The sequence below is a fragment of the Rhea americana genome, unplaced genomic scaffold (assembly GCF_003343005.1).
Source record: "Rhea americana isolate MKP2758 unplaced genomic scaffold, rheAme1 scaffold_155, whole genome shotgun sequence".
NCBI lineage: Eukaryota > Metazoa > Chordata > Aves > Rheiformes > Rheidae > Rhea > Rhea americana.
The window spans coordinates 1,247,357-1,272,465 of NW_028185650.1; the positions used below are offsets into that span (position 1 = coordinate 1,247,357).

Below are 25,109 nucleotides of genomic sequence, written 5' to 3' on the forward strand. Positions count from 1 at the left end.
GCCGTTGGGGCGGCGGCGTGTCCGCGCTCGCCTCCTCGGCGCCATGTGGAGAGCCGCTGCCGCCGCCGCCGCGGCGCGGGCCCTGTGCCGTGCCCCGCCGCTGCCGCCGCCCCCGCGGCGGCGGGTCGTGAGCGTGGCGGTGTCGCCCGCCGCCGGCCTAGCGGACGAGCGCGTGGAGACGCGGGTGGCGGGGCTGGGCCCGGGGCAGCCGGTGACGCTGCGGGCGGTGGCGGCGGACGAGCGCGGCTGCCTCTTCCAGTCGTGCGCGCACTACCGGGCCGACGGCCGCGGAGAGCTGCACCTGGGCACTGACGCCTCGCACGGCGGCGACTACAGCGGCGTGGAGCCCATGGGGCTCTTCTGGAGCCTCGCCCCCGCCGGCATGGAGCGGCCGTACCAGCGGCTCCTGCCCCGCAGCACCGGCGCTCCCCTGAAGGTGGAGGTGCTGGTGCACCAGGGCCACAGCCGGTCCGGCGCCATGCCCGGCCCGGTGATGGCCAAGGCCGAGGTGGAGCGGTGGTTCACGGCACCCGGCGTGCGGCGCATCCGGCTCAAGGAGGGAGCCGTGCGGGGCTCCCTCTTCCTGCCGCCCGGTGAGTGCCCCGGCCCGGGACCCCGGGGCCCGCGGCCTCCCTGCCCAGCGCTAACAGACGGCGGCCGCGCGGGGGAGACCCCGACCGCGGGGCGTGGGGACTTCTCCTGCCCGTTGACACCTAAAGAGGCCCGTGGAGGGGTGCCTGGGCTGCAGCGGGCCGCGGCTGTCGCGGGACAGGCGGCAGCTGAATGACAGCAGGATTACTACATTGCTGCCCGCCGTCCAGGGCTTCCAGACGCGCTGACACGCTTTATTCATAAAAGCATTGATCTTACCCCGAGTAGGACCGACTTTAAAAGGCATTTTTTCTCCCTGTGAAATACATGGCAATAAGCAGAGCAGTAGAAGGAGGTTATAGAAAACAGAAGTGTGCCACCCTCTCTCTGTTACACTAGAGCCAAAGCTAAGTTAATGGTTGTGTTACTGTGATTCCTCAGTGGTTGTATAAATACAAAATAGATTCTGAGGAAGTTCTGCCAGTGGCACCTGTGGGATGGCTGTGTTTTAAGAGGTGCGATACTGTAATGGGCAGCTGCTGTTGCTGGCAAATGAAACCTTACACTGTGTCATGGCGTTTGAACGTTCAAGCCACGATTAAAACYGCTGAGCGTTATCCTGGTAGAATTGTCCTTGAATTGTCTCATATTTATAATGACTTGGTGTAGCAAAATTAGTTTGTATGGATCTAAGTCTTTCCAGTGAATGGTTTCCAAACCAACAATGTTTTTATCCATTTAGACAGATCCAGAGTCCACTGAAGAAGAAAAAAACAAGAAAAACTGAAATTGAACTTTGTATTTTGGATGAAAAGTTTTGTCATCATTCTAGACTCTCCAACACTGAGACCCTGATGTTTTGATGAATCCTGCCTTAGAGAATGAGCTGAGTTTTGTTAAGCTTAATGGGAATCCAGAGATCTGCAACCTGGAGCTGCATTTGTCGCTTTAGAAAGCCCAGTGTTGTACAGTGGAAAAGTCCAGAATTGTTGCTTCAATGACACAAAATGCTTCTCAGTGAAATATCCAGTTACAACATTACCACCGTACTTGGCGTGCTTCAGGGAGGGAAAAATGTTAGTATTGTTAAGATAGAAATCTTGGCGATGAACTGCCCTTAGTCAAAGTGAGATGACCTGAGTGGCTTAAACTATGTTTGCAATATAAAAGAGGTTGCTCATTTCAGATATAAGAGTTATGATTTTTATTTTATTTTATTTTTTAAGCAATAGTAAAAGTGTCTGGTCCCATTTATCTTGCTTCTTGGTGTACTGTGCAGAAACTGCGTACTTAGATATGAGTAGGCACTCGTAAAGGCAGTCCAGAATCCTTGTATAAGTTAAAAGTTGTCTTCACAAGAGAGAAAAACATATTTTTTGGTCTGTATTCTGACTATATGTTTTTACTAGAGAACTTTCTATGTAGGCATGATAAATATGTGAATACCTTGGTTTTCTAGCCATCTARGTTGACTGTTTTTAACTGAGCATTTCTCTTGATCATAGCATCATGATAAGAAATGTAACCAGACTGATTTTCTTCCTAGTAGAATATTAAACTTCTGAGGAAAAAATTTAGAACTGAARGAAAAAGGAAAAACATACTTCAGTGCTTTTCTGACTTCCTAATGTTTTAAGTTATGACGTTTCCACAATCTAGTGTGTCTCATCCAAAAATTTGTTTTTTTCAAGTACCTTGAAATGCCAGAGGTCTTTTCTTTAATTGTTGCATGTATATATAGGTATAGGTATATAGGTAACTTAATGTGTTAATGCACTTTTGCACAAGTAGGTCTTTTTTCTGTTAGATAGTTGTAGTGATCTGGATCTGAGTGAGTCAGTGGTGACATCTGGTGGCCAGTCAAAAAAAAAGGGGGGGGGRAATATTTGGGGTCTTTATAGTTGTAAGGATAGTATCCCGAACCCGTTAGCTCAAATTCTGCTGCCATGGCAGACAGTTACATTGCCACAAGACTGTGGCTGCAAAAGCATGTCCACTTAAAGATGTGTTTTTGAATATTTCTGCAATTCAGTGGGACTGTTCATATACATGTATATGTGTGTCAGCCACGTGTATATCTTTGTGTCAGCCGCAGATACCCACATACCCCCACTGCACTCACTTTTTACCTTCTGTCTCTTCATACCTACAATAACAGTTTTGCTGCCAGCTATTGGAGTGCTGGTGCTGAGACAGAGCTAGTAAATCTAGCTAATTTCACCCGTTGCCTTTGCTGTGTTTTTYTCAATGCACTTTTTTCCAGAGTTTGTGCAAGTCTTGTAGAATTTATTTCTATGGGCTCAATGCAATTGTCTCTTCAGTAATGTGTTTACACTTTGCTAATTAAAGTATGACTTGTTTATGGGAAAATATCTGATTAAGAATATGATTTTTTCCAAGATGAGAAGTTAAGCCTATTGAAAAATAAATTTAAAACAATTTAAAAGCTTATTAAATGTTTACATATTTTACAGGAAGGTAAGGAGTTATTCCTAGTTTGAAATAACTAAAGTAGGTTACAGCACTAATTCTGTATTCTCCACTGTGAAAGTGGAAGTAATGAGTAGTAATAAGAAATGTATTATGCCTGCTATAGTTTCCTGTTCACTCTTTATTAGATACTTTGTAGTGTCCTATTTGATAATTTTATTGTCCTCTCTCTCTCTTTATTTAATATAGGGGATGGCCCCTTTCCAGGAGTGATTGACATGTACGGAGATGAAGGGGGTTTAATTGAATTTAGATCCAGCCTCTTGGCCRCTCGTGGTTTTGCTGCTCTTTCTCTGCCTTACTTTGACTTTGAAGATCTGCCTAAGGTTATGAAAGAATTCAAACTCGAGTACTTTGAGGAGGCAGCTAGATTTCTACAGCGTCACCCGAAGGTGAGTATAATGCGAGGTTTCCCTGGACAGGGAACTGGAGAGGATTCAGCAGCATGCCCCAGTAGCATCAGTAATTTCTTTGGAGTGTCAGTTTCTGTTGAGCAGGTTTTGCCCCAGTAACAGAAAAAGCATAGGTTTTACACAAGTGACTATGCTTATAACTGCAGAGAGTGAATTTCTTTCTTCCAGCACAAACAGATATAAAACTGAGCATTAAATAAATTTATGTTGGAAACTAGAAGATTCCTGATGATTAGAACAGTGAAGTGCTGGAACAGCCTCCAAACAGGAGCAATGGTGATAAAGATATACCAATTTAAAAATGGAAAGTAATTAGCTTATGAAAAAATGGTAGAAAACTGCTTAATAATCAGCAGGAGAATCGATTTGATGACTTAGGAAGTTGCTTTCAGTGTTACTTTCCAGACTGGRAAAGGATAAGACTAAATGATACTCTCCTGATTCTCACATGTCATTTATAAGATTACTTACTTGCCTGAGATGTGTATAACAATCGACTGTACTTGAATTTCCTGCTACCTGTTCTGGAAAAAAAAATATTTGGATCAAAATATGCAGTTGGGATTAGGTGAGGTCCAGGTGATTGTATCTGCTGTGCCTAGCRTAACTATCTTGTCTGTGTTATTTTAATGGATTTAACATCTGTTTTGTTCTTGAAAAAATAAGACACTTAAAGGAAKGAGCCTGGCTCCAGGCTGTAGCCTTCCAACTGGTCACGTCAATGATTAATGTAACCTTTTCTGTATAACACAACTCCAGAGGCATTTAATGGCTAATCCTGTTATAATGCATACTTTCTGTATTCCTTTCTTCCTCTGTTCCCCTCCCCCACCGCCTTATCTGAAGGTGAAAGGGCCAGGAGTTGGAGTGATTGGGACTGGGAAAGGGGCAGAATTAGCACTCTCCATGATCACCTTCCTGCCAGAAGTAGTGGCTGCTGTCTCTATCTCCGGCTGTAGCTCGAACACAGTTGCAGACCTCCATTATGGTGAGATGACTCTGCCTGGGCTGCGTTTTAATATGAATAAGGTCAGTGTTTCTGACGCTGGTGTGTTTGACACTTTTGAAGCTCTGGATGACCCAATGAATCCTGCTAATTCCCCTTGCACAATCCCCATAGAAAAAGCCGAGGGTCACTTTCTCTTAGTGGTAGGAGAAGATGATCGTATGTGGAAGAGCTCCTTATATGCTGAGCTGGCAATTGGACGTCTGCGCCAGCATGGAAAAGAAAATTTTGAGCTCTTGAGTTATCCAGGAGCAGGCCACCGAATCGATCCTCCTTCTACTCCATTTTGTCAGGTAGCTGTGGATCGTGTTCTGGGGGTACCTGTCGTAGGGGGTGGAGAGAGCAAAGCACATGCCCATGCACAGGAACACTCCTGGGGAAAGATTCAGGAGTTTCTGCGCTTGCATTTAGGATGAACGCTTTGGTACCTGAAAGCTGCTGCTGAGTTGCAAAGGACTGAGCTTGAGCCACCAAAATGACTAGAGAATTGGAGGGACTGACTGAGAAAAGGTCTGAGATTGAAATAACCAAATGACAACTCAGTTATGTGTGCAAATCCAAACAGAAAGGAAATTATTCTGAGTTATTTTAACTAGATATCCTGAGGAGAAGTGAAACAATGATAATAAATAGGSTGCATTTTAGTACAAATTTGTCAGCCTGAATTAGTCTTGGTATCAAGAAACAAGTGTCTGAAGAGAGTGGTAGGTACTTTCTTGCCTGCAGTATTTATGGCTTAAGGAACTTGGCAAACCAGTCTGCACTGTCARAAATGGCAGACTGGTTCCCACATGGGGAAATGATGGTAACCTATAGATGATAAACATCCAAATGAGAARTGATTCTGGCTTTGGATCTGAATCAAGCTACTTCAGCTCAGAAGTCTCCAATTTACAGCCATACATATTTTGGAAATGTCTTCTATCTCTCTGAAGTGAGGGGTATCTATTTGTAATGAATATTTTGTACCTTTACCTTAGAAGTCTTCTGCCGATGTAGTCAATGCTTCTTTCCAACAAAAAACTACCTATAGAGTGAGAAAATGAAAAGTACTTTTACTGTTGTCCGGGGAGAATAGCAGTGCCAGCACTTCCTTGTACTAGGGATGTAATCAGCAGGAATTCATCTGTTCCTATCTTGTCTTGAACTGGCACTTAACACTCAGGGTGTTTGCTGAGCAGCACTGTTAAATGCAGTTATGTGAAACTTACTTCTCTCTTGATTGCTTATTTAGTATAGTAACACCTGTCACTAAATTTTGGATTAATTACTTGTGGAGCTCTTTGGTAATGATGTCAGCAGATGCTGACAGTTGTTTTTAGAGAGGAAGATGACTTGAGAAACAGAAAATGTGGCCAACAGAAGATTGCAGGACTGATGAAAAAACTAAAATATGGCAATGATTAACTTAGTATTAGCTTTTTTTAATATTATGATTTTAGCTTTCCCATGGCTAYTGGGGATTGTTTTTCATCGTAATTAATTTTTGGTTGGTGCCTTATTTTTCCCACCATTTGGGTAGAAAGAAACAACTTAAGAAATCAAATCATTTTGGAGGAGGATCCTGCTGAAATGGTGCCCGTGCTGGAGGCCTGTTTAACAAGGTCTTCTGCTGATACAGTGCTCCTTCCAGGGTCATTTTTTCCAGACCGTTTCAAGAGCTTTCTGAGAAGTTACAACCCCTTCATTTATGGTATTGAATTTTGGTTTGCTCTGAGGGATCTTTTCTCTCCAATTAACTGTCATTATGCCCTTGCTCAGGTCTCATTAGCTTTGTTCTGCAACTCAGTATGACTTACCATTTGAGTGCAAGTCACATGTTACCCATGCACACCATCACTTCCAGTTGAACAGTTCAGCTATTCACTCCTTAAAAGATAAATTCTACCATACTCACTCCCCTCAAAACATCTTCACAGCTGCCTCTCTAAACTGTTTGGCTGAAGAGGCCCTGCAGGGTAGTTTCCGGTGCTTGAATGTGCACTAAAACTGGCTGCCTRGAAGTACAGGATGGCAGCGGGCTGAGATGTGCATATTGGTGTTGCCCATGCTTCGCACCCTGCCTTTTTGCCAAAGCCACTCCAGATCATAACTGTAGAAGAAATTGTCCAAAGGTTTCCTTCTGCACTGTCTGCCCTCGCCAGGTGGATCTCCAGCAGTCGGAGCTGACTGTGCAATTGGCTTTAGTTGAACGGTGCCTCTTCTATCCCCATTTTGTTAGCGTCCTGGTATTGATACCCATGTCTTTCCACTGCAGTCCTCCATAGAATATCCATGCCAAGCAAGATCAAAAGCTGGAGTTTCAGGAAGCAGATGTTACGGTGTAATTAGAACAAAACCCAGGTAGCTTAAAAATCCCCAAATTTATTTCTAAAGCGTAAACTTTTAAAAGAATTCTTACTAGCTATTGACAGGTATATGCATTTTAAAAGAGAAGTAACACCTTCTTTATTAAAAGGCAAGGCTGTTCAAGAGTTCAACAYGTTTCTTGTTTCTGAATAATTCATTCATTTGGAAAGCTGAATAATACATCTTTTAAACGAAGAAGGGAAGAACAATAAAAGGAACAACTTTACTGTGGAAATACCTTTAGAAACAGGGCAGGATACTCAGGCCAAAGTTATTCACGAAATGGTCTGTAGAAAAGTGGTCAGCTTGTGTACTAATATTTTGTATATTTACAGTGCTACTTGGATACCAAAGATGCAACACTCTATAGATAATATATCTATTTCCTGAATGAGGAGTGCCAGAAATATTTATAGTATGTGCTAAAATGAGTGACTGTGGCCTTAAAATAATACTATTTATGCTGTTTGTATACTTTACATGGCAAAACTCCCACAGCATTTAATTGAGAATATTGCTTGGATGGATGGCTTAGCTTTATTGGCTAAATTTGGGGCCATCTCTTGATGGAGGCACAATTAGGCTTGGGGTTCGAAAAACACTCCATGACTTAAGGACAGCCAGTGCAGTCTGGAAAAGCTTYGGCTCGTCTGCTTCTTGCAGATAGCAGAGGCAAATTTGGGGTGACTCCAACAGCACCAGGTTGTGATATGTTACCAGCCAAAAGCTGACACTTGGGTCAGCTGTAATTAATAGATCATACCTTACTGGATCAAATTACTGCTGAAATGTATGGTTTGTATTACAGGATCATTTTGTGCAGACACTATTTGTAATTTTAAGATGAACTTTTTTCACTGGTTGGCTTAAATAAAATGCATATAATGATGCTAGGATGGTGTGGCGTGTTTTGTTGCTACTATTGCTGCAGACAGCAGGGAGGGCGGAGGAGCTCTCCGTAACCGTTTCGCACACCCGCTTGTGCAGAAACACTTCACGGTGAGACGGTTACCGGGGCGGCGGCCGAGCCCCGGCGGCCGCGGCCGTCAGCCGACACCGCGCGGGCGGCTACCCCTATCGTCGTGTCCCACCATGCGGCCGCGACGATGCCGCCGCACGCAACTTCCGGCAGGGGGACTTTCTCTGTGGCGCTGCGTCTCTATGGTCGCCAGGTGTGGCTGCCTTCKTGCTCGTCCCTCCCACCTCGAAGGGCCGCCGGCGCTGCGCGTGCGCGCGGGGCCGCCGCGCCATAGCAACCGGAGCGTTAACGGTAGCAACGGCAATGGTGGGTCCGATCAGTGCCGGCGCGGGCAGGCGGGCGCCTGGCGGGGAGGGCGCTGGGCCCGCGGGATGGCGGCCTGCCCGGCAGCGCGTGGGAGCCGCCCCTCCTCCGGGCCGGGGCTGGGGCGGCGGCGATCTCCCCTCGCGGCTGCCCACGAGGAGCCCCCGGGCGGCAGCGGGCGCTCCCCGGGCCGGGCCGGGCCGGGCTCTGGCGCTGCGCGGCCCGGGCACGCCGTGAGCTGGCCATGAGGCAGCCGCGGCCCCGTACGTCGGCGGTGGCGCTGGAGCTGCGGCCTGTTATCGTGCCCGGGAGAAGGGGCGGTCGGGGTAGATGAAGGCAGCGGGAGCTAATTAATTCACACTCTGCGGTTGTTGGGGCTCGGGGATGTCATCGTTAAAAAAAAAAAAAAAAAAAAAAAAAAAAAAAAAAATAATATTTTTTATTTATTAAAAAAAAAAAAAAAAAAGAAAAAAGAAAAGACGACTGGCTGGTTTTAAGGCAGCGGTACCTGCAGTTACTACACTAAGTAGCCTGGGTTCTGTTGCTGTGAAATTCTAATTTGCTTTACTTAAATATGTGAATAAATGTATGCAAATGAAGGCAAAGTGTCCCTGTTTTACTTTTTCCTGTGGGTCTGAATTTTGTAAATATTCTGTGTCAAAATATTTTGTGTCCGAAAGCTATCTTGTTTTTTGAGCGGGAGGGAGGGGGAAACATTTATTTTGTTATGACTTTTATACATATATATGGGAGTCTTCTCTCTCCTCTTCATATACTGTTTTTCTTCTTCCTGCACTGTTGATGGTGGCCGTTCAGGGTGATTAATTCAGCTTTTCATCATTTGGAGATTTGAATGCTTGAAATGTATTTCAGTAATACGACTTTCTTTAATCTAAATCCCTGTAGGGGAATTTTCAATGTGCAGGTAGAGGACACCTGAAAATAGGCTCTTCAGAAGTTTGTGTTAGGTAACCTGCCTTGGCAGAAGATAGTATGATTTGTCTAAAGAAATTTCAAGTGTACTTTAAGGAACAAAGCAAAATCCCTAATGAATATTTTCTTGATATGCCGATTCTGCTGATTTTTGTATTTTCCACCATATTACATTATAATACCAGTCAGGTATTATAATGGGAGAGGTAAGTCTGTAGGGGTCAGGGGAGAAACTGCTCTTTGTGTTCACACGGATTACTAGTTTCCAAATCCAATCTGTTTTTGGCATGGATTTGAAAGMGACTCAGGCACTGGTCACATAAACCAGTTTCTGCCTTTAATAATGGGTGACGGAGATCTTGCACCCAGATGCCCTAACTAGGCTAGCACAAGCATGAAAAATAATACTACCAGTTCCTGTCCAAAAAGCCTCACTAACTGGAAGCCAGTTGGTTTTGCTGGCACACTGGTCCCTTAATGGGACTTGATGAGGCAGACTGTCAGAGGGAGATCTAGGGGCTGTGATGTCCTAAACAGGAGGTCACTCAGCTGCTTACCTGCACCAGGGATGTCATAGCACAGGTTTGTCAGGCTGTCTACCSTTGCACCTAGAGAAAGCCAGCTAGCTAACTCAGTGTACGTAGGATTAAAATGAGGGTCACTCAGTGGAAGGAGGTAGCTAGCACACCTGGGGATGCTTCCTGACATATGTCTAAATGAAGGCATATTTGGAGATTTGAGATGCATATTCAGAGTCCTTAATATCCAGGATCTCGGCCTGGTTTGGGGGATTCAGTGACACTATTCTTTTATTTGTAGCTACTACAACTGTCGCCTTTTATCATTGGCTGCAGAATTTCTAGTGTTCTGCAGCAATACAGTGCACAACCTTATAGCTCTGTGACCTGAAGGAATTACCCATAAGATTTTGGCWGGAGGTCAGTTTGTTGATTTTAACCTACATAGTCATTTTTTTGGTATGCAATTGCCTGAAAGGCTGCTTTGATCCACATGTTGTGGAGCTACACTGAAGAGCAATAGAGATGTTCAAGTTAGAGTCTTCCTGATTTTATAGGAAGGAGGCTGTTGAGCAGTTTTTGTGAATGACCGGTCTCAGTGGAACCGTTTTCATCCAAAAGACCTCTCAGAATATGTTTAAAGTTTAGGATATGTCAGGGTTTCTCAATATGTTACTGTTTTTGGACGGAGACAGTGATTTAGCTTCAGTGAAACTGCTGATATGAGCCAGAAGAGCTGGAGTTAGTGACAATAGAAGGTTGATCAGAGGATTGATCTGTAAAAAATCTTGTATAGTAGCTCTTGGATTTTTTTTAACTGAATAATGTATGTTTTTCAATAACATGATGTGGCTGGATATAAAATCAAGAGAAACAAATACAGACGTTCCAGACTGCCCTTGAGACTGGACAAGGCAGGCCTTATTTTCCTCCGTGAATCTTAACAGCCTCTATCTTTCTACATATTCATTGACTTACTTTCAGACAGCAAGTTGCATAACACATAATAACAGAAAGCGCGTTTTTAAGACTAGACTATACTTTTTAATATAGTAACTTCTTTGAATTTAATAAATTTCATCATCACAACTAAGAAGCAGTGTCCCTTACCCATTCCCCAGCCTACGCAGAGAATAAGGTCACAAAGATAATGTGCTTGTATGAAGTCAGCTGCTTCCTTGTGAAAACGCTACTGAGTACCCCAGAAAATTAAGAACAGTGAGGAGTTGTGCTCATTCCTACTTCGCAGAATAAGCTCTAGGAAGGTAATAGAGGAAAGTGGTAGGAGYGGGTTGAGAAGCGGATAAGGGAGAGAGAAGGAAGAGGAAGCTGGTTTGCAGTGAACAATCCATCTAAAAATTGCAATGAGTGTTAATTTTAATTTGCTTATTTTTAGGCAAAAGCAACAACTATCAAAGAAGCTCTAGCCAAATGGGTAAGTCCCTGAATGGGTAAGTACTAGAACAGTATCTAGCTGGTTTGCATTACTCCGTGGCATGGATTTTGACTATTCAGATAAATTTATTTTTCAAACTTTTTTGTAACAAATATGTTTACTTGAAACATCTGCTGCTATAATAAATTTCACAAAGTAAATTTTTTATTACTAATATCGATGTGCAGTCGATCCTCTTAGAGTTTCTTTGTGTTCTTCTTAAAATTCTATAGTTAGTAAAGATGAGTCAGTTTTTGCTATCTTGCCTTGTTCTGCTGAATATACATTGATAAAAGGCCTGAAGCTACAAAGAGATTAGAGACATCTGCCATTCTCTTATAACAGCGCTAAAATGAATGTATAGAAAAGCTACCTGCAATGCTCAAAAATTCCACCCCCTCGCTCAACTTCTCGTGGGTTAATTTCAGCACATAATATTTGCTTATTTAGTGTAGCAGTGTAGAATAAGTTTTGCACTGTTTTATCAGTGTTTTTCTGCAGCAGTGTTACGCAGGCCTCTTATATTGTCCACCGTGCAAAGCTTAAGTCAGAATGAGTTTCTCACTTGTTTTTCTCCTTCAAATATACCATTATTACAGTCACCCAGTGTGATTGAGCTGCTCTTATAACCTYCTAGAAAGCTGTTTGTTGGAGAGGACATGGATGTCATTAGTAATTAAGCCATAGGATATCTCTGGGGTCAGATTCATAGTTCACTGAAGTCAATGAGAGTTTTCCCTCAATCCCAGTGAACTTGAGGTTGGTGGATAGACGTGCTGTTCTGTGTATGTCGGCCCCCTCTAGTTCTGTACAGCTGCTGGAGCAACAGCACAAACAGTTTTGGTGTCTAGAAGATCTTTGTATGAGATCATGTGCGCAGGTACAGTTGAAAATCAGAAGATCTTTACCACCAGCTTAAGGTACTACACTGTAATTGCAGATTACTTCCTTTTTGAATGTTACCATTGTTTAGTACTTTCTGTATTTCAGGCTTTTTGTTTTGATTTGGTTTTTTGAAACTATGCTGTATATCCCACAAACTTCACTCTTGCTGTCATAATAAGAGCCAGAATGCAACATCTTGTGGAAAGCAGCACTATTAGAGTTGTGAACTGAGTATAAATAATTCTGATATTTTTCCATTTTCCTCCCTCAACTTCATGTGTCCTATTAAAGATTTATTTTACATTTGTTCTTCCATCATGTGCTTTGTAGAGATTATAGAATTATGTTACTGAGTTTCTATTAAGTAAGAAGTGCTGAATTTGTTCTTTTGTCCATGTTGCTTTGGAGAGAGTTCTAACTCTTCATTTTCTTGCTCCTAATCTGAATCCACCTAACCTGTAAAGTTAGATCTGATATTGAGCTGAGTTCCAGATGTTTTTCTTCCCTTCAACATAAGAGCTTGCTTATGCCCTGTTTTGAGTTAGTTAACTGAAATAATATTTAACTTAGCAAACAGGAATCCTTATCTTAAAAAATGTCCATTCTACTGGTGGTTTCTCTGTGGCTTGTTAAGGTAGTTCCTCTGACCATTTTTCCACAACTGAGTGGCAGTCAGGATGAATTTTCTTCTGCAGATGCTCACACCTGGCTACAGTCTGTGTTGGGAGCTCCTTCCCTTTCATGTTTTTAAGAAACAAATCATTTTATTGATTGGTGTAGGCTAATAGATTATAAATTGAGTACAAGTGCAAATATATACAGTATAATCATTGTTCTTAGGAAAGAAAATAGAAGTTTTTTTTCACCATACTCTAGCATAACATCTGACATTCTTCTAATTTTCTAAATTGCTAATGATGAATGAAAGATTATCATACCGAATTTGGACAGTGCATACATAGGACAACATGTGGATTTTTCATTAAATTAAGCCGGCTGAAGTGCTTGGGCCATATAAGAGAGAAAATAATGGTATAAATACTTATTTTGCATTTAAATTACTTTGAACAACCTTTGAAGTATTTGAACTTCTTTGAAGTATTACATACAGTTACTGAGGTGAACAGTCAATACCTGGTCTTATGCTTTGGGATTGCTAAATACTTCTGCAGTGCAATTCATTTCATTCTAAAGCAGACATATAAAATAGGTCAGACCTCAGCTTTCTCAGTTTTCAATTAGCTGAGTGAAAATGGGGGAGAAAATATATTCTGTTTTGCAAGCCCTGGGTAGATTTTGCCTTTGTTAATGGACCTCCAGTTCTCCCACTGGAGAACACTGAGTGAACTGACAAAATGCTCTTTGTTCTGTCAAGGAAACAGCTGTCAAAACTGCTGTTCCCATCTAAATAAGTACTTGTTCCAAGTGTTTACTCAACTATCACCATCAGTTCAGAATTTTAAAGGGCTTAATAGACTGCAGCTTTCAAATAAGCACACCCAAATGATGAAGTTATAACCATTTTTGTAAAGCTCTGAATTTACTGAAGTATTTAGTTCTCTAGAAAATTATCAGCTTGGATTATAACTAGGAAATTTGCCTTTTGCTGTATTCTCTAAAGCATGAAATCTTTTTTTTTAATGACTAAGTGAGGGTGGTTTGTTTGTTTGTTTTTTAAGTTATTAGCTCCATGAATGGAAAGGATTTAATATTTTCTCTAAATTCCAACTTTTCCATTATTTTTAACCAGCATTTGATAATCCAAAGATGGACTATCACAGAATCACAGAATGGTTGAGGTTGGAAGGGTTGGAAGGGACCTCTGGAGATCGTCTAGTCCAACTTCCCTGCTCAAGCAGGGTCACCTAGAGCACATTGCACAGGATCATGTCCAGGTGGTTTTTGAATATCTCCAGAGAAGGAGACTCCACAGCCTCTCTGGGCAACCTGTTCCAGTGCTCCGTCACTCTCACAGGGAAGAAGTTCTTCCTTCCCCCGCTTAAAAAAAAAAAAAAAAAAAAAACTATATATCTGATTTAGTGAAATTGGGTTGTTAGGGCTGAGGTGTCATTTGGAAAAGTTACACCAGTAGGTATCTTGATACACAGTGTTCAAAATGCTTTCTCTTGTCGTTAATAACCTTTAGTAGTATGTTGTCATTAATTTATAATAATTGCATGTACCAGTGAGTATATTCTTTGCCTTCTCTTTTCTTCAGGAAGAAAAAACTGGACAGAAGGCTTCAGAGGCAAAGGAGGTGAAACTCTATGGCCAGATTCCTCCTGTAGAGAGGATGGATGAATCTCTCTCCATGCTTGTTAACTGCGAGTAAGTTCTGTTAAAAACAAATTGGAAGACAAACATTCTTTTCTCTTTGTATTCATTTTCAGTATTTCTGTTGTTCACTATGCAAACATATATCTACTATGTTTAAGCATGGCCTTCAAAGCAGCACCTTTTACCTTTCTTTTTTTTTTTTTTTTTTCCCCCCCCTCAGCTGGGCTTCTCCTTCTACACACAATTCTTGCTTGTTAGAGTTTTTTTCCCTATGATTCCTGTCACTTAACTGAGAAGATTTTAGGGTAGATTCTGTATTAATATTTATCCTCAGAAAAAATTAGCAGATTGTTCACCAGTATATAATTACAGGTCCATGTCTGGAATCTAGCAACTAACAGACACATTTGTGATCCATTTATTTATCAGTATTGTAAACCAGAGTTTGCTATACCACATTCACTTGTTCAGACTCTTTCTGCCTTTAATGATAGCAAATCTGAGCTGCTTCCTAAAATACTGCTTGTACTGACTCCTACAGTCCTAAGATTGTAATTGCACAATGAACTGTTTTGGTGAATGTGCCAAATGGCCAGTGCAGCAGCATGCAGAGATATCAAAGTATCTCTGGGTACCAAAGAAGTATGGCTGTTGTTTAACTGACCAAACTGTTGTAATAATGTAATAATGTCTATATTTGAAATGAGAAAAGGAGAGAAAATTTATCTTCAGAGAGAAATTACAGCCATTTCAGAACGAAATGACTGCCCATTTGTTAAGGCTAGATGTAAAAAGATAATCCAATACGTGCTGGAAATTACTGGTGGTAGGTTCCCAAAAGCTAAATAAAGTTGCAGAAATCTTGATGGTTTGAGGATATAAGTCTGTTTACATATTTAGTTAGTTCATCTAATGAGAGAAAAATAAGTTGTAATTCATTCCTGATATAGTGGTGTTTGGAAGTGGAACTCTTCTGATACAGTGATCCCTCTTATACTGTCAAGATGATTGATTATTCTTGTTTTTAAAGGAAGCTGTCATTGTCTACAAACTGCATTGAAAGAATCGCCAACTTGAACAGCCTTAGTAAGTGACAAGCTGGATCATATTCATTTTCTAGTTGCTTGGATTGGACGTATACAATGTCCTGGATCTAGCTGTATACCCAGTCTTATCCTTATTAATTTACCTTAGAAAATTACATGTGATTTTTAAAATTACCGTTATTGGAGAATGCATGTTTAGCRGTAACGATGTATTAAAGCATGGTATCCATGGGCACTAGTTTTGGCAGTTGTCCTATGCAAGTTTAACAACAACAAAAAATCCATGCAGAAAACACCTTTATAACTCCCAGCAGGCCTGGGTTATGATATTCAACATCTAATCAAATCCAGAGTGATTTAATGACCAGTTTCCACACTGATAATGGAGAGAGCCCACAGTTCAGCAGCTTTTTATCTGTGGTGTTATCTGTTGCTGAGGTTGTAGACCTGAGTGGAAAAATGTCACTGCATTTTGTAGAGGATTTGGTTGTACCAGTTTTGATTCTGGTCATACCTGGAAGAGGTGTGCTGGGACGAGGGGGAGCCAACTGTCTACAAGTGAGACTGAACTCTTGTTTCTTGGGCACCTATTCTGGATCTACAAAACCTTGAAACTCATCGGGTTGCTGACTTTAGGACAAAAATCTTAATGGCCTGTCCTTGGGTTGTGGACTCTGTGGCAAGGAGCTGCAGGTTTTGGGCTGGAATTTCCAGGCTTTTCTGTTTCCATCAAATCGAGTAGAATGTGGAGCTTTAGCAGACTTATAGTATCTTCTTGCAATTTAAAAAGAACCTCGTTTGTTAATAAGAAACTGTCTTTCATCTGTTGCAGAAAATCTGAGAATTCTGTCTTTGGGAAGAAATAACATAAAGAACTTGAATGGACTGGTATGTGCTTCTTAGCGTTAATTAATATTCACCAACAAAATGGAATGCTGGCTTAAATTTGGATCACTGTATTCCCCTTATTGTCTAACTATTCCTTTCACTTTCTCCTTTCACTACGATCTTTTCACCCTCTCACATATTTCTTCTGAATTTTCAAATTCTCTTTCTCTTTTTTTTTTTCTTTTTACTCTCTTAATATTTGGAGATTTTTCAGGGCTAATTTAATGCATAAAAAGATATTAGAAAGGAGGAGTTCTTCGTTTTTGATAACAAAGAACAGAACTTTTATTTTAACACTGTTTTGGTTTGTAAAGCACTTCAAATTCCACTAGCTTTACATGAAAATAATTTCTGCTAACATTTTGAATATGGGTTTCTTTTCCAGAAGATACTTGGTTCTTTACTACAAATATTGGCAGTCACGAGAACCCATGGTTCATGAGTGCCACTTTTTATGGGCAACTGGCACTCTGAGCAATTTGGCTTTGGGGGAGAAGATGGTGACAGGGCTAAGTCTACTAGGCAGAGGAAGAATTGCTGGGGAAAATCAGGATCAGTTTTGTTACATTTGTATTAACAGCAGAAGATTTATTTTTAATCATTTGATTAATTAAACCAAAAGAATATAGAAAAAGTTTTCTTCCTCAAGACTGATTGTATATTTCTCCTGCAGAAAGTCTCTCTTCAAGGCTGTTCCAATCTTTGGAGATGCCATAGTTCTTAAGTGTGAAATGTACAGTCAATGTGTAATGGTTAGTTTAAAAAAATACCTCTGTTTTTGAGGGAATTGTGAAAGCAATTTCTRACCTACAGATATAAACATACATGAATCTGAATCAGTTCAGTCCCTCATACTGTATAAAAATCCCTCTAAAGTGCTTGTTGAATTTCAGTCACTTTGTATGTATTTACAGTGCACAAACAGCCAAATGGATTTGCTCTGACCCTATGCCTTAAGAACAACTGCTCCAGCAGCTATTCCTTGTTTTATATTAGTATTGTGACTTCTTTCCTCCTAAATATATTTCAGACCCTTTGCACTTAATTCCCTTGGGTATTTGTCATGCATAATTAGGGACCTGCTTGAAATGATATGAGGACCACTATGTATTAGTATTTTATTACAGAAGATGACCTGTAGGGTGTGAAGAAGAGAGAAGAAAGAGGAAGACTTACCCTCACTTATCTGAATAGTCCTGTCATTTTCTAGGAGGCAGTTGCAGACACTTTAGAGGAGCTGTGGATCTCATACAACTTCATTGAGAAGCTGAGGGGGATCCGTGTAATGAAGAAGCTAAAGGTTCTCTATATGTCAAATAATTTGGTGAAAGACTGGGGTAAGCCAGGCCCGTTTGTTCTATAACTTCTTACATTGTTATGAGGAATGCATACGTTAAGTCAGTAAGTCAGTAAGTAGAAAATAGTCCTGTTTGTTCTAGGGCTAAGTTTTACTGATAACCCTGCAGATGCACAGAATCCCTATATCTCTGCTCATGCAAGAGATTAAAAATGCTTAGAAAATAGTTCAAAATTTGAATTTAATTTCTAAGCCCAAGGGATTTTGTCCTTCGAACCATCTTTCTCTGACTTCTTTTAAAATGTGCACCTGTTCTTTAACTTGATACCAATTTTTGCCCAAACAGTCCCCATCCTCTTGTATCCCATGCTATTTGTGCTTGTGTTGACTTTGAAAGGAAGGTCTACTGCAGATGTATTTTTCATGTACCACAATCTGGTTGGTGTTTTCACATTTGTGGTTGCAGCAGAGTTTGTGAGACTGTCAGAGTTGCCATTACTAGAGGATCTGGTGTTTGTAGGCAATCCACTACAAGAGAAATACGCCTCTGATCAGAAGAACAGTTGGATTGAAGAAGCAACCAAACGAGTGCCCAAGCTGAAAAAGCTAGATGGTGAGTTTGGGGCATGAGGCRATTGGTGTAAATTAATAGCTTAATATAAAAAACACCACAATGAAATAAATCATATCCTCAGAAATACTTGTGTGACCATGTAATACTCCTCTTCTCCTTCCTCTCACTGAGTTATTATTCAGAAGTAGGCTAGCTTCTGACAGCTGAGTTTTGCAGCCCTGGCCTCAGGATCTTCTGAAAGTGTCTGATAGATTTCAGAGTGTTAAATCTATACTGCCTTGCAGCTGGACTTGATCTTTGCAGTTGTCCAGTTGAATAGTTCTAGCACCTAACTAAAAGGAATTGAAACGTATGTATGTTTATTTTTAATACTAGTTTGAAGTTCTCTTGTGGAGTTCACACATTGACTTGTGTAATTATATACTTACATATTTAGCATTAAATAAGTTAACAAGGCTTTCATCTGCCAAGTAGAATTACAGTTTTCACAACAAAGTTGAGTTACAGTTTTTCTGAAAAAAGATGGTGACATGAGAGAATGGGGATATATAGATACGTGTTCTCTCTTTTGCTTCTGGTGCAAGGGCAGGTTTTCACAGCTTCACGCAAGTTTCCCAAATGCCTGAATATGTGCCTCTCTTCACCGCAGTAAGCCTCAATTTATGAGCTCTCCTCTGCTGCTTTCTTTTTTTAGTGGCTGATTTGAAAATATATTAAAGCATGCCCTGATTAGTGAGGAAAAGTGAGACAACTTTAAAAGCTATTTTAAAATATGTTATTTTCTGCTACTGGAGTTATTAACTGTTCACTGTTATCCCYTGTTTACTAAAGCAATGAAGAGAAGAGCAGGACTGGTAACATTAATAAAGGGTCAGAGTAGCAGCAGGGAAGATATAAGTATATAGGGGGTAACAAGAGCACAGCATCAATACAGTGGGCGATGGATGGGAAATCAAAGCCTGATCAACTGAAGTAATAAGAATTATGGAAAAGCTGAAGTCTAGTGAGAGGGCTGTACTGCTGTGAAGGATGGCCTGCAATAGCCCATTCACTGGTGTGATAGAATATGTTGTGTAAATAGAAATACTGGAGTAGAACAGTAGTTGTATGGGCAAAGGGTAGCCTTGTCAGTACAGGGCACATCCTTGGTTTCTTAAGCATTCTTGCAGCCTGGAGCAATGGACAGCTCTGGATTAGGTATATGTATTTCCTGTACAGTGTAGAAAGAGAGGAAGATATTTAAAAATAGAAACCAGAAAATATAGAATGTGGAGTAAAGCAGATTTCAGAAATACTGTAGCAGAAYGTAAGTTTCTTGCAGCTACAGTGTCTGAAGATCCTGCTGTGCTTATGTGTGACATGACTAGTATAGGGATCTGAAAAAATGAGTAAAATGGTTGCAGATGTTCTGGATGAAAATAGGCATTGATGGTAACTTTGGGCAGGTGTCTTCTTTCTCTTGGTTCCTGTGCCAGGATCCCTCCTTAGAAGTTAAATGGCTAACCATGACAGAAATCAGGCTGCTTTGTTTTTATTTTCAGTTCCCTATCTGTGAAAAAACAGAGACACTGTGCCCCAGTCTTGCAGCTTCCCAGTCTTGCAGTAAGCAAAGAGCTCTCACCCCCGAGCCTCACCGAAGTCAAGTCTCTGCTTCAAGCTGATTAAAGCATGAGTATGAACCTACAGTTCCCATTTCCCAGGTGAATGTTCTAGTCACCAACACAGGTGGATGAACATATACCTCCACACCCCTGCTATTCTTGTACTGTTTATTTAGGCATACACTTTATTAYGCTACTTCAGAGTGCTGTGAGCTCRCCTATACTATTGAATCTTGCTAGTGTGGGGAAAATGTCTAATTTGATAAATCTTTTGGGGACTGTTAGCATTGCAGTTTATTTTAAGTTTGTGAACACATCACTGTGAAGTGGTATCTTYAGCCTTGTAGTCTGTCAGAATCTGAGATGCCCTTGTATTCATACCTTGTATAGGGTATGTTCATACTGTGCAGTGCAGCTTTAGGCCGTGACACCCAAGTTAGCTCTAAGAACGTGTGACCGTATTGCTTCTTGGATCCCCACTAAGGATTCACTGTTTRGCATTATGTTTTGTAGTATAGACATCCTAGTTAGGTATCTTTGAGGATGTAGCCTGTGCAGTATGTCATGGAAATGGCAGTACAAAGTAGGGGCCTCCAAGAGGAAGACTGAGTGCTTGTTGTATGCTAGCAGCTGAAATATCACAGTGCATCTTCCAGTGACCAAGTTAGGCTGATCTTTGTGGGTCATGCTTTAATACTTTTTTACCTTTAATATCTTTTTGCTACTAAAGAAGTTGGAAAAGCATCCAAGAGAAGATCTCATCAGTTGAAGCCTCTTCTAGTTAAGAGAGATTCAGTTATGTAGGAAGTTGGTGTCTACCGTTAGAATCAGTGGCAGCAAATACATGTGCAACTCTTTCTTCTTTCTGACAGTCCAGATAAGCTTTCAGGTATATCAATATCAACAATACCTTTCTCCACATAATTTATTTGTAAATCTTTGCAGATTTGTTCTCTTTCTCTCTTTTTCTTTTAGGTATCCTAGTTATTAAACAAGAAGATGAGGAGGAAGGAGGAAACTGATAAAGCTTTCTTGTTGGGTATTTAATTATTTAAGTGTCTTCAGAGTGGTTCAGTACATAGAACTTTTATATAAATGTTTGTTTTGAAGAAAATCTTTGGGCAACTTTTAAAAGACTAGCTTATCTCCACAGTCTCTCACCTGAAGAACTGTTTTTCAAAATCTGGGCACACCAATTTGTCAATCTCATGTCACCTTCGGAAGAGACCAGTGGAGCTGAGTTTATCTGCTGTTTGACTAACAAGAGATCTTTACCTAAAATAATACATAGCTATTTTAAATCCCTGATTAGTGATGCTTGTTGTTCACTCTTGGGTTATAATAGAAAAGTTTTAGCTTGTTAGGTGCAGCTGGCCAATATTATCATTTGAAACACTGAGGCCAAAAGAACAGCACTGTGTTTTAGAGAGACTTTACAGGCATTGTTCTGTTTAATTTTGTCATGGTAACCCCTTAATATTTTCAATACATGGATTTGCCTTTTCTGCTTCTAAACTGTTATGCCAAATAGGCCCAGTAGTTGTGGACTTGCACACAAAAAAGGTATTGGTCTGGTGATCTCTTGTTACTGGCCTTAAGTCTGGAATTGATTTTCTTGCATTGAACTCTTAACTTCATTGCTTAGAAGGCCATGTATAGCTTCTAACATATTTATTTATTTTAAAAAAGCAGTAGCAACTTTTTACATGATTTCTGGTGAGACTAAAATATTTGCTAGTTTTTTCTTTGTCTCTTATTTTAAATTGGAGCATGTAGACTGTTAGCTTGCACCTAGTTCCTAGTTTCTTTTTGGCTGATCGAGTGACAGTCCTTCTCAGCTCTGGAATTTTCATGTGACTAAGTAGGTCAGTGATCAGAATCAAACAGTGAACAAAAGACCTGGGTTTGAGGATATAAAATTTTGATTATGAGAATGCTTTTTTCTTTTTTTTTTTTCTGAAGTATAGACGTAAGCGGTGCATGAAAGGCTTATGTAGTTAGTGAGGAAGGTGAGACAAGGTGGGAAGTAGGCACTGGAAAATGAATATTGAAGTGCTAATGGGCTGAATTGCAAGGAAAACAGTTTTGTAAAGCCCCCATATATGACAGGTAACTCTTTTGTAGTGAAAAGCATTAAGTACTGATGAAGACATATACCTAATTGCACTACTGAGGGCTAATAGTGACTTGTTTCCTCTCCTCTTTAGAGAATAGATCAAGTGACCTATAGATTTTTCTGCAGCCTTTTTTTTTTCAAAAAAAAGCTTTTCTTCTTATTCTTGGTACCATCTTTGTTTAAATTGTAAGGGGAATGAGTCTATTTGCTGGCTCCAGAACTGTTGTAGAAGGGATGGAGGCAGAAATTGCCTTATWATTATTTTGTTTGTGGAGGTGTGACAGGGGTCAAGATCGTGGAAGTCGTCAGAGAAGAGAAAGGTTAAGTAAGTAAGTAAGTTGGCCGAGGCAACAGTAGTGTTCAGCTGTTTTTGTGATGRGCAGGAATATTAAAGCTCCAGGTCTGATTTTAATAGATGATAATTCTAACACTGATCAGTTTCTACCAAAGTACAAAGTAGAAGGTTACAAGCAAATTATAGTTCCGTTTCAGTATATTCTTTCTAGTTATTCTTTTCATTGCTAGAGCAATTCTTAGGCATTCCAGCTGAGATTGGCAATTGCAGGTAAGACTTAAGTTTGATTTAGGTCCACTTTGTGAAATAATGTCAGAAAAGCAGTGGCAAAAGAGATTCTGAACAAGCTGGTTCCAGACAGCTATTTATCCTGACCAGAAAGCTGTCTGTTAATTAGCTCATTGGATTTATCTTATGGACAACTTTATACTCGTATGTAGTTTCTTTTTAGAATTATTCTCCTGGCTTTAATCATGAGTAAAGTCACCACTGACCAAAAAGCATGATGGAGAGAGTAGTCAAGAGCCAGGTCATACTGGCTTCTCTCAAAATTAAGCCATTCAGTTGACTTGCAGCCAGCTGCTTTTGGAAAAGTAGATGTGCTTCAAGAACATGCCTAATGCAGTGCTTACGCCAAACTCAGCCTCTTTTGACACCATCTTCTGTGTTAGAGCAGTGGGGAGCTGGCTTGTGCTCCTCACTACTGTAATTAATTAAAGCCTGTTTAAAATGAGCCAGAACTTGAGTGGAATGAAACCTGACTTCTGACTATTGCCAGTAAATGGCAATGCCAAATTCGTCTATACTCTTGGGAGAAGTTTTCAGAATCGAATAGTCGTGGAGCATGGCCTCAAGCAGTGTAGCTCTTTTCTCATAGCAAGATTTCTACAGTTACGGTATGTATGGCTAAGCGCTTTGAATGGAATAAAATAGGGGAGTGGATATGAGAGAGCAGTCCAGTGCTATGTATAATCCTACAGGTGAGCTTTTAATATCTAAATACGGTCTAAATTCGGTACGTTTATGAAGGCAGTTAGGTACAGAAAATACTCTGTTTTGGCTATTTTGTGACATTCTGAGAACAGAATACAAAGTTGGGACTATGTGGTGATACTTTGACCAAACCATGGCTCCATGGATGAGACCTGAAGGATAACAAAAGTACAAGTCCAGGCTTGTGTAAGTGACAAATGCAGCCTATACATATGGTAATTATTCCAACAACTCTGGCAACTGTTGGTTCCTAAAGCTGTCTTCATTCTGCAGCCCATCGTCATCAGCTCTTTTCACCACAGAAAAACAGCACAAATTCTCTAAGGCTTCTTCAGAGCTGCATTACAAATGCCACAAAAATTCACAGCGGAAGGAATGGGGCATCTAGTTACAACAGCAATAAGGTACACTGTAAAGTACAAGATTTTTTTTCTGTCCCCTTTCACCCTTCATACATCGRTAACAACTTCCTGCATATAATTTAAACCCTTCTGATAAAAACTGTTAGTCTCAATAGCAACAATATGGTAAGAAAAAAATAGAGCAGGGAACTCAGATAGCTGTGAGACTAGAGCTGGGTGGAAGTTTCAGCTTAATTTTGCTTTGCTTGATGAATCATGGTTCATTTTATGAACAAATCAAAAAAAATTGAACTTTTTTCTCCTCCCCCCAATCAATCAGTAGGGKTTTTTTTTAATACATTCTTAAGAAAGATTTGCACTTTAAAATTATGCAGTGGATGTGGTGGAAGATATACACAGATGTAGGAATAAAACAGCTTATTTGCATATTGATGGTGTTACAGCATGTCATTTATAAGCTAACAGCTCAGACTGGAGGCGGACTCCCTGAGCAGAAGAACTGGCTTGCTGTAGTACTGATCCTCAGTATCGCGCCACATCCATTAAAAGAGTAAGCACATTTTTATTCATGGATGAAAAGAACACCCATGTAAAACTTTAAAGCCATGTGGAATACTGCTTTTTCCCACTACAATTATGGAGGATTAGCAGCCACTTTATTCCTTAGAAAAATTTCCTAAAATAAAATTGGCAATTGCTTGCTGGCACATTGACCTATCTTAAAAGAGCTGATGTGTGGAGTGATTATATTGAGAGCTGTTGGAAAGCTGTGAGAAGGGACCTGAGCGCCAGCAGTTCTCCTTATCTGTAGATCACTCAGGTTGCACTAGAAGTAGCTTCCTTCAAGCAAGAGAGCACTTTCAACATCTACTTTGGTTATCTTTTCTATACAGTGATTTTTGTAGCATGACCAAATTGTTTAATTTGCTGTGTTTAAATTATTTAGGCCTATGTTTATAAATGTTATTTAGTGAAATGTGTTTAAAAATAATAGAATGTTATTTTATACAAGAATTTTTGTGTGTTGTGTACTGATATAGTTCAGCTTGTGGACAGCTTTCTGATATTAAATTCTCATTAAACTTTCCTAGCTGCTCAGGGAGCAACGTATTTATAGTATGTAAATACTGTTCCTTTTTGCCACTATATTTTAGGATAGTAAATTACTTAGACTTTAAAAATGTTGATATATTGTGATTGTTGTCATCTGAGACATAAATATTTTTCAGTATTTTAAGTAAGACATTGTTTGTTAGACTTTGTTCCTACAGCCTAAGAAACAAATCTATTACTTTCATAAAGGGAAAAAGAAAACCAAATATGCTAAATAAAGGGTTGGTCTTATTTTAATACAAAATTACTAATTCACTTTGAATTCTGTTAATAGCAGTATACATTCAATTTCATTAAACCAGGACAGGAGAAAGTTGCTACTTAATATAACTTCTGTGATAGAAACTTTAGCCTTGAGTCGACACGGTCACTGTAATGTAGTCTCAAAACTCAAGTATAAAAGAAAAACCTTTCTGCCCCACAGCTCGCAGCCGTCAGTCTCGGTGAAGACAACAGTAGCGGCAGGCAATTAATGAGCCTAAAGCTGTCGTTTAAAAAAACCCATAGAGGGAATTCCTCACACCACCGCTAACTCAAAATGCATTTAAGGTTACTAACGACCAAAATGGCTCGTCTTTCTGTAACTGAAGTAACCTCTGGGAAAAAAAAAAAAACTTGGGCTTGGAAATACTTTAAAAATATATA

At 40.3% G+C, this 25,109-nt stretch overlaps 2 protein-coding genes across 2 annotated transcripts; both read left to right on the forward strand.

Annotated features, from left to right (window-relative positions):
- On the forward strand, positions 1-7,742 carry LOC146598709 (acyl-coenzyme A thioesterase 5-like). Its single transcript, XM_085299851.1, has 3 exons — positions 1-593; positions 3,271-3,473; positions 4,341-7,742. The coding sequence occupies exons 1-3, from the start codon at positions 44-46 to the stop codon at positions 4,914-4,916; spliced, it is 1,329 nt and encodes a 442-aa protein (XP_085155977.1). The 5' UTR covers positions 1-43; the 3' UTR covers positions 4,917-7,742.
- On the forward strand, positions 6,073-24,670 carry DNAL1 (dynein axonemal light chain 1). The gene is made up of 9 exons (XM_085299881.1): positions 6,073-6,193; positions 7,854-8,134; positions 10,979-11,017; positions 14,121-14,230; positions 15,210-15,265; positions 16,058-16,113; positions 17,324-17,450; positions 17,877-18,023; positions 20,561-24,670. Exons 1-9 carry the CDS (start codon positions 6,073-6,075, stop codon positions 20,605-20,607), a joined length of 984 nt encoding a protein of 327 aa, XP_085156007.1. The 3' UTR covers positions 20,608-24,670.
- Positions 24,671-25,109: the final 439 nt, after the last annotated feature.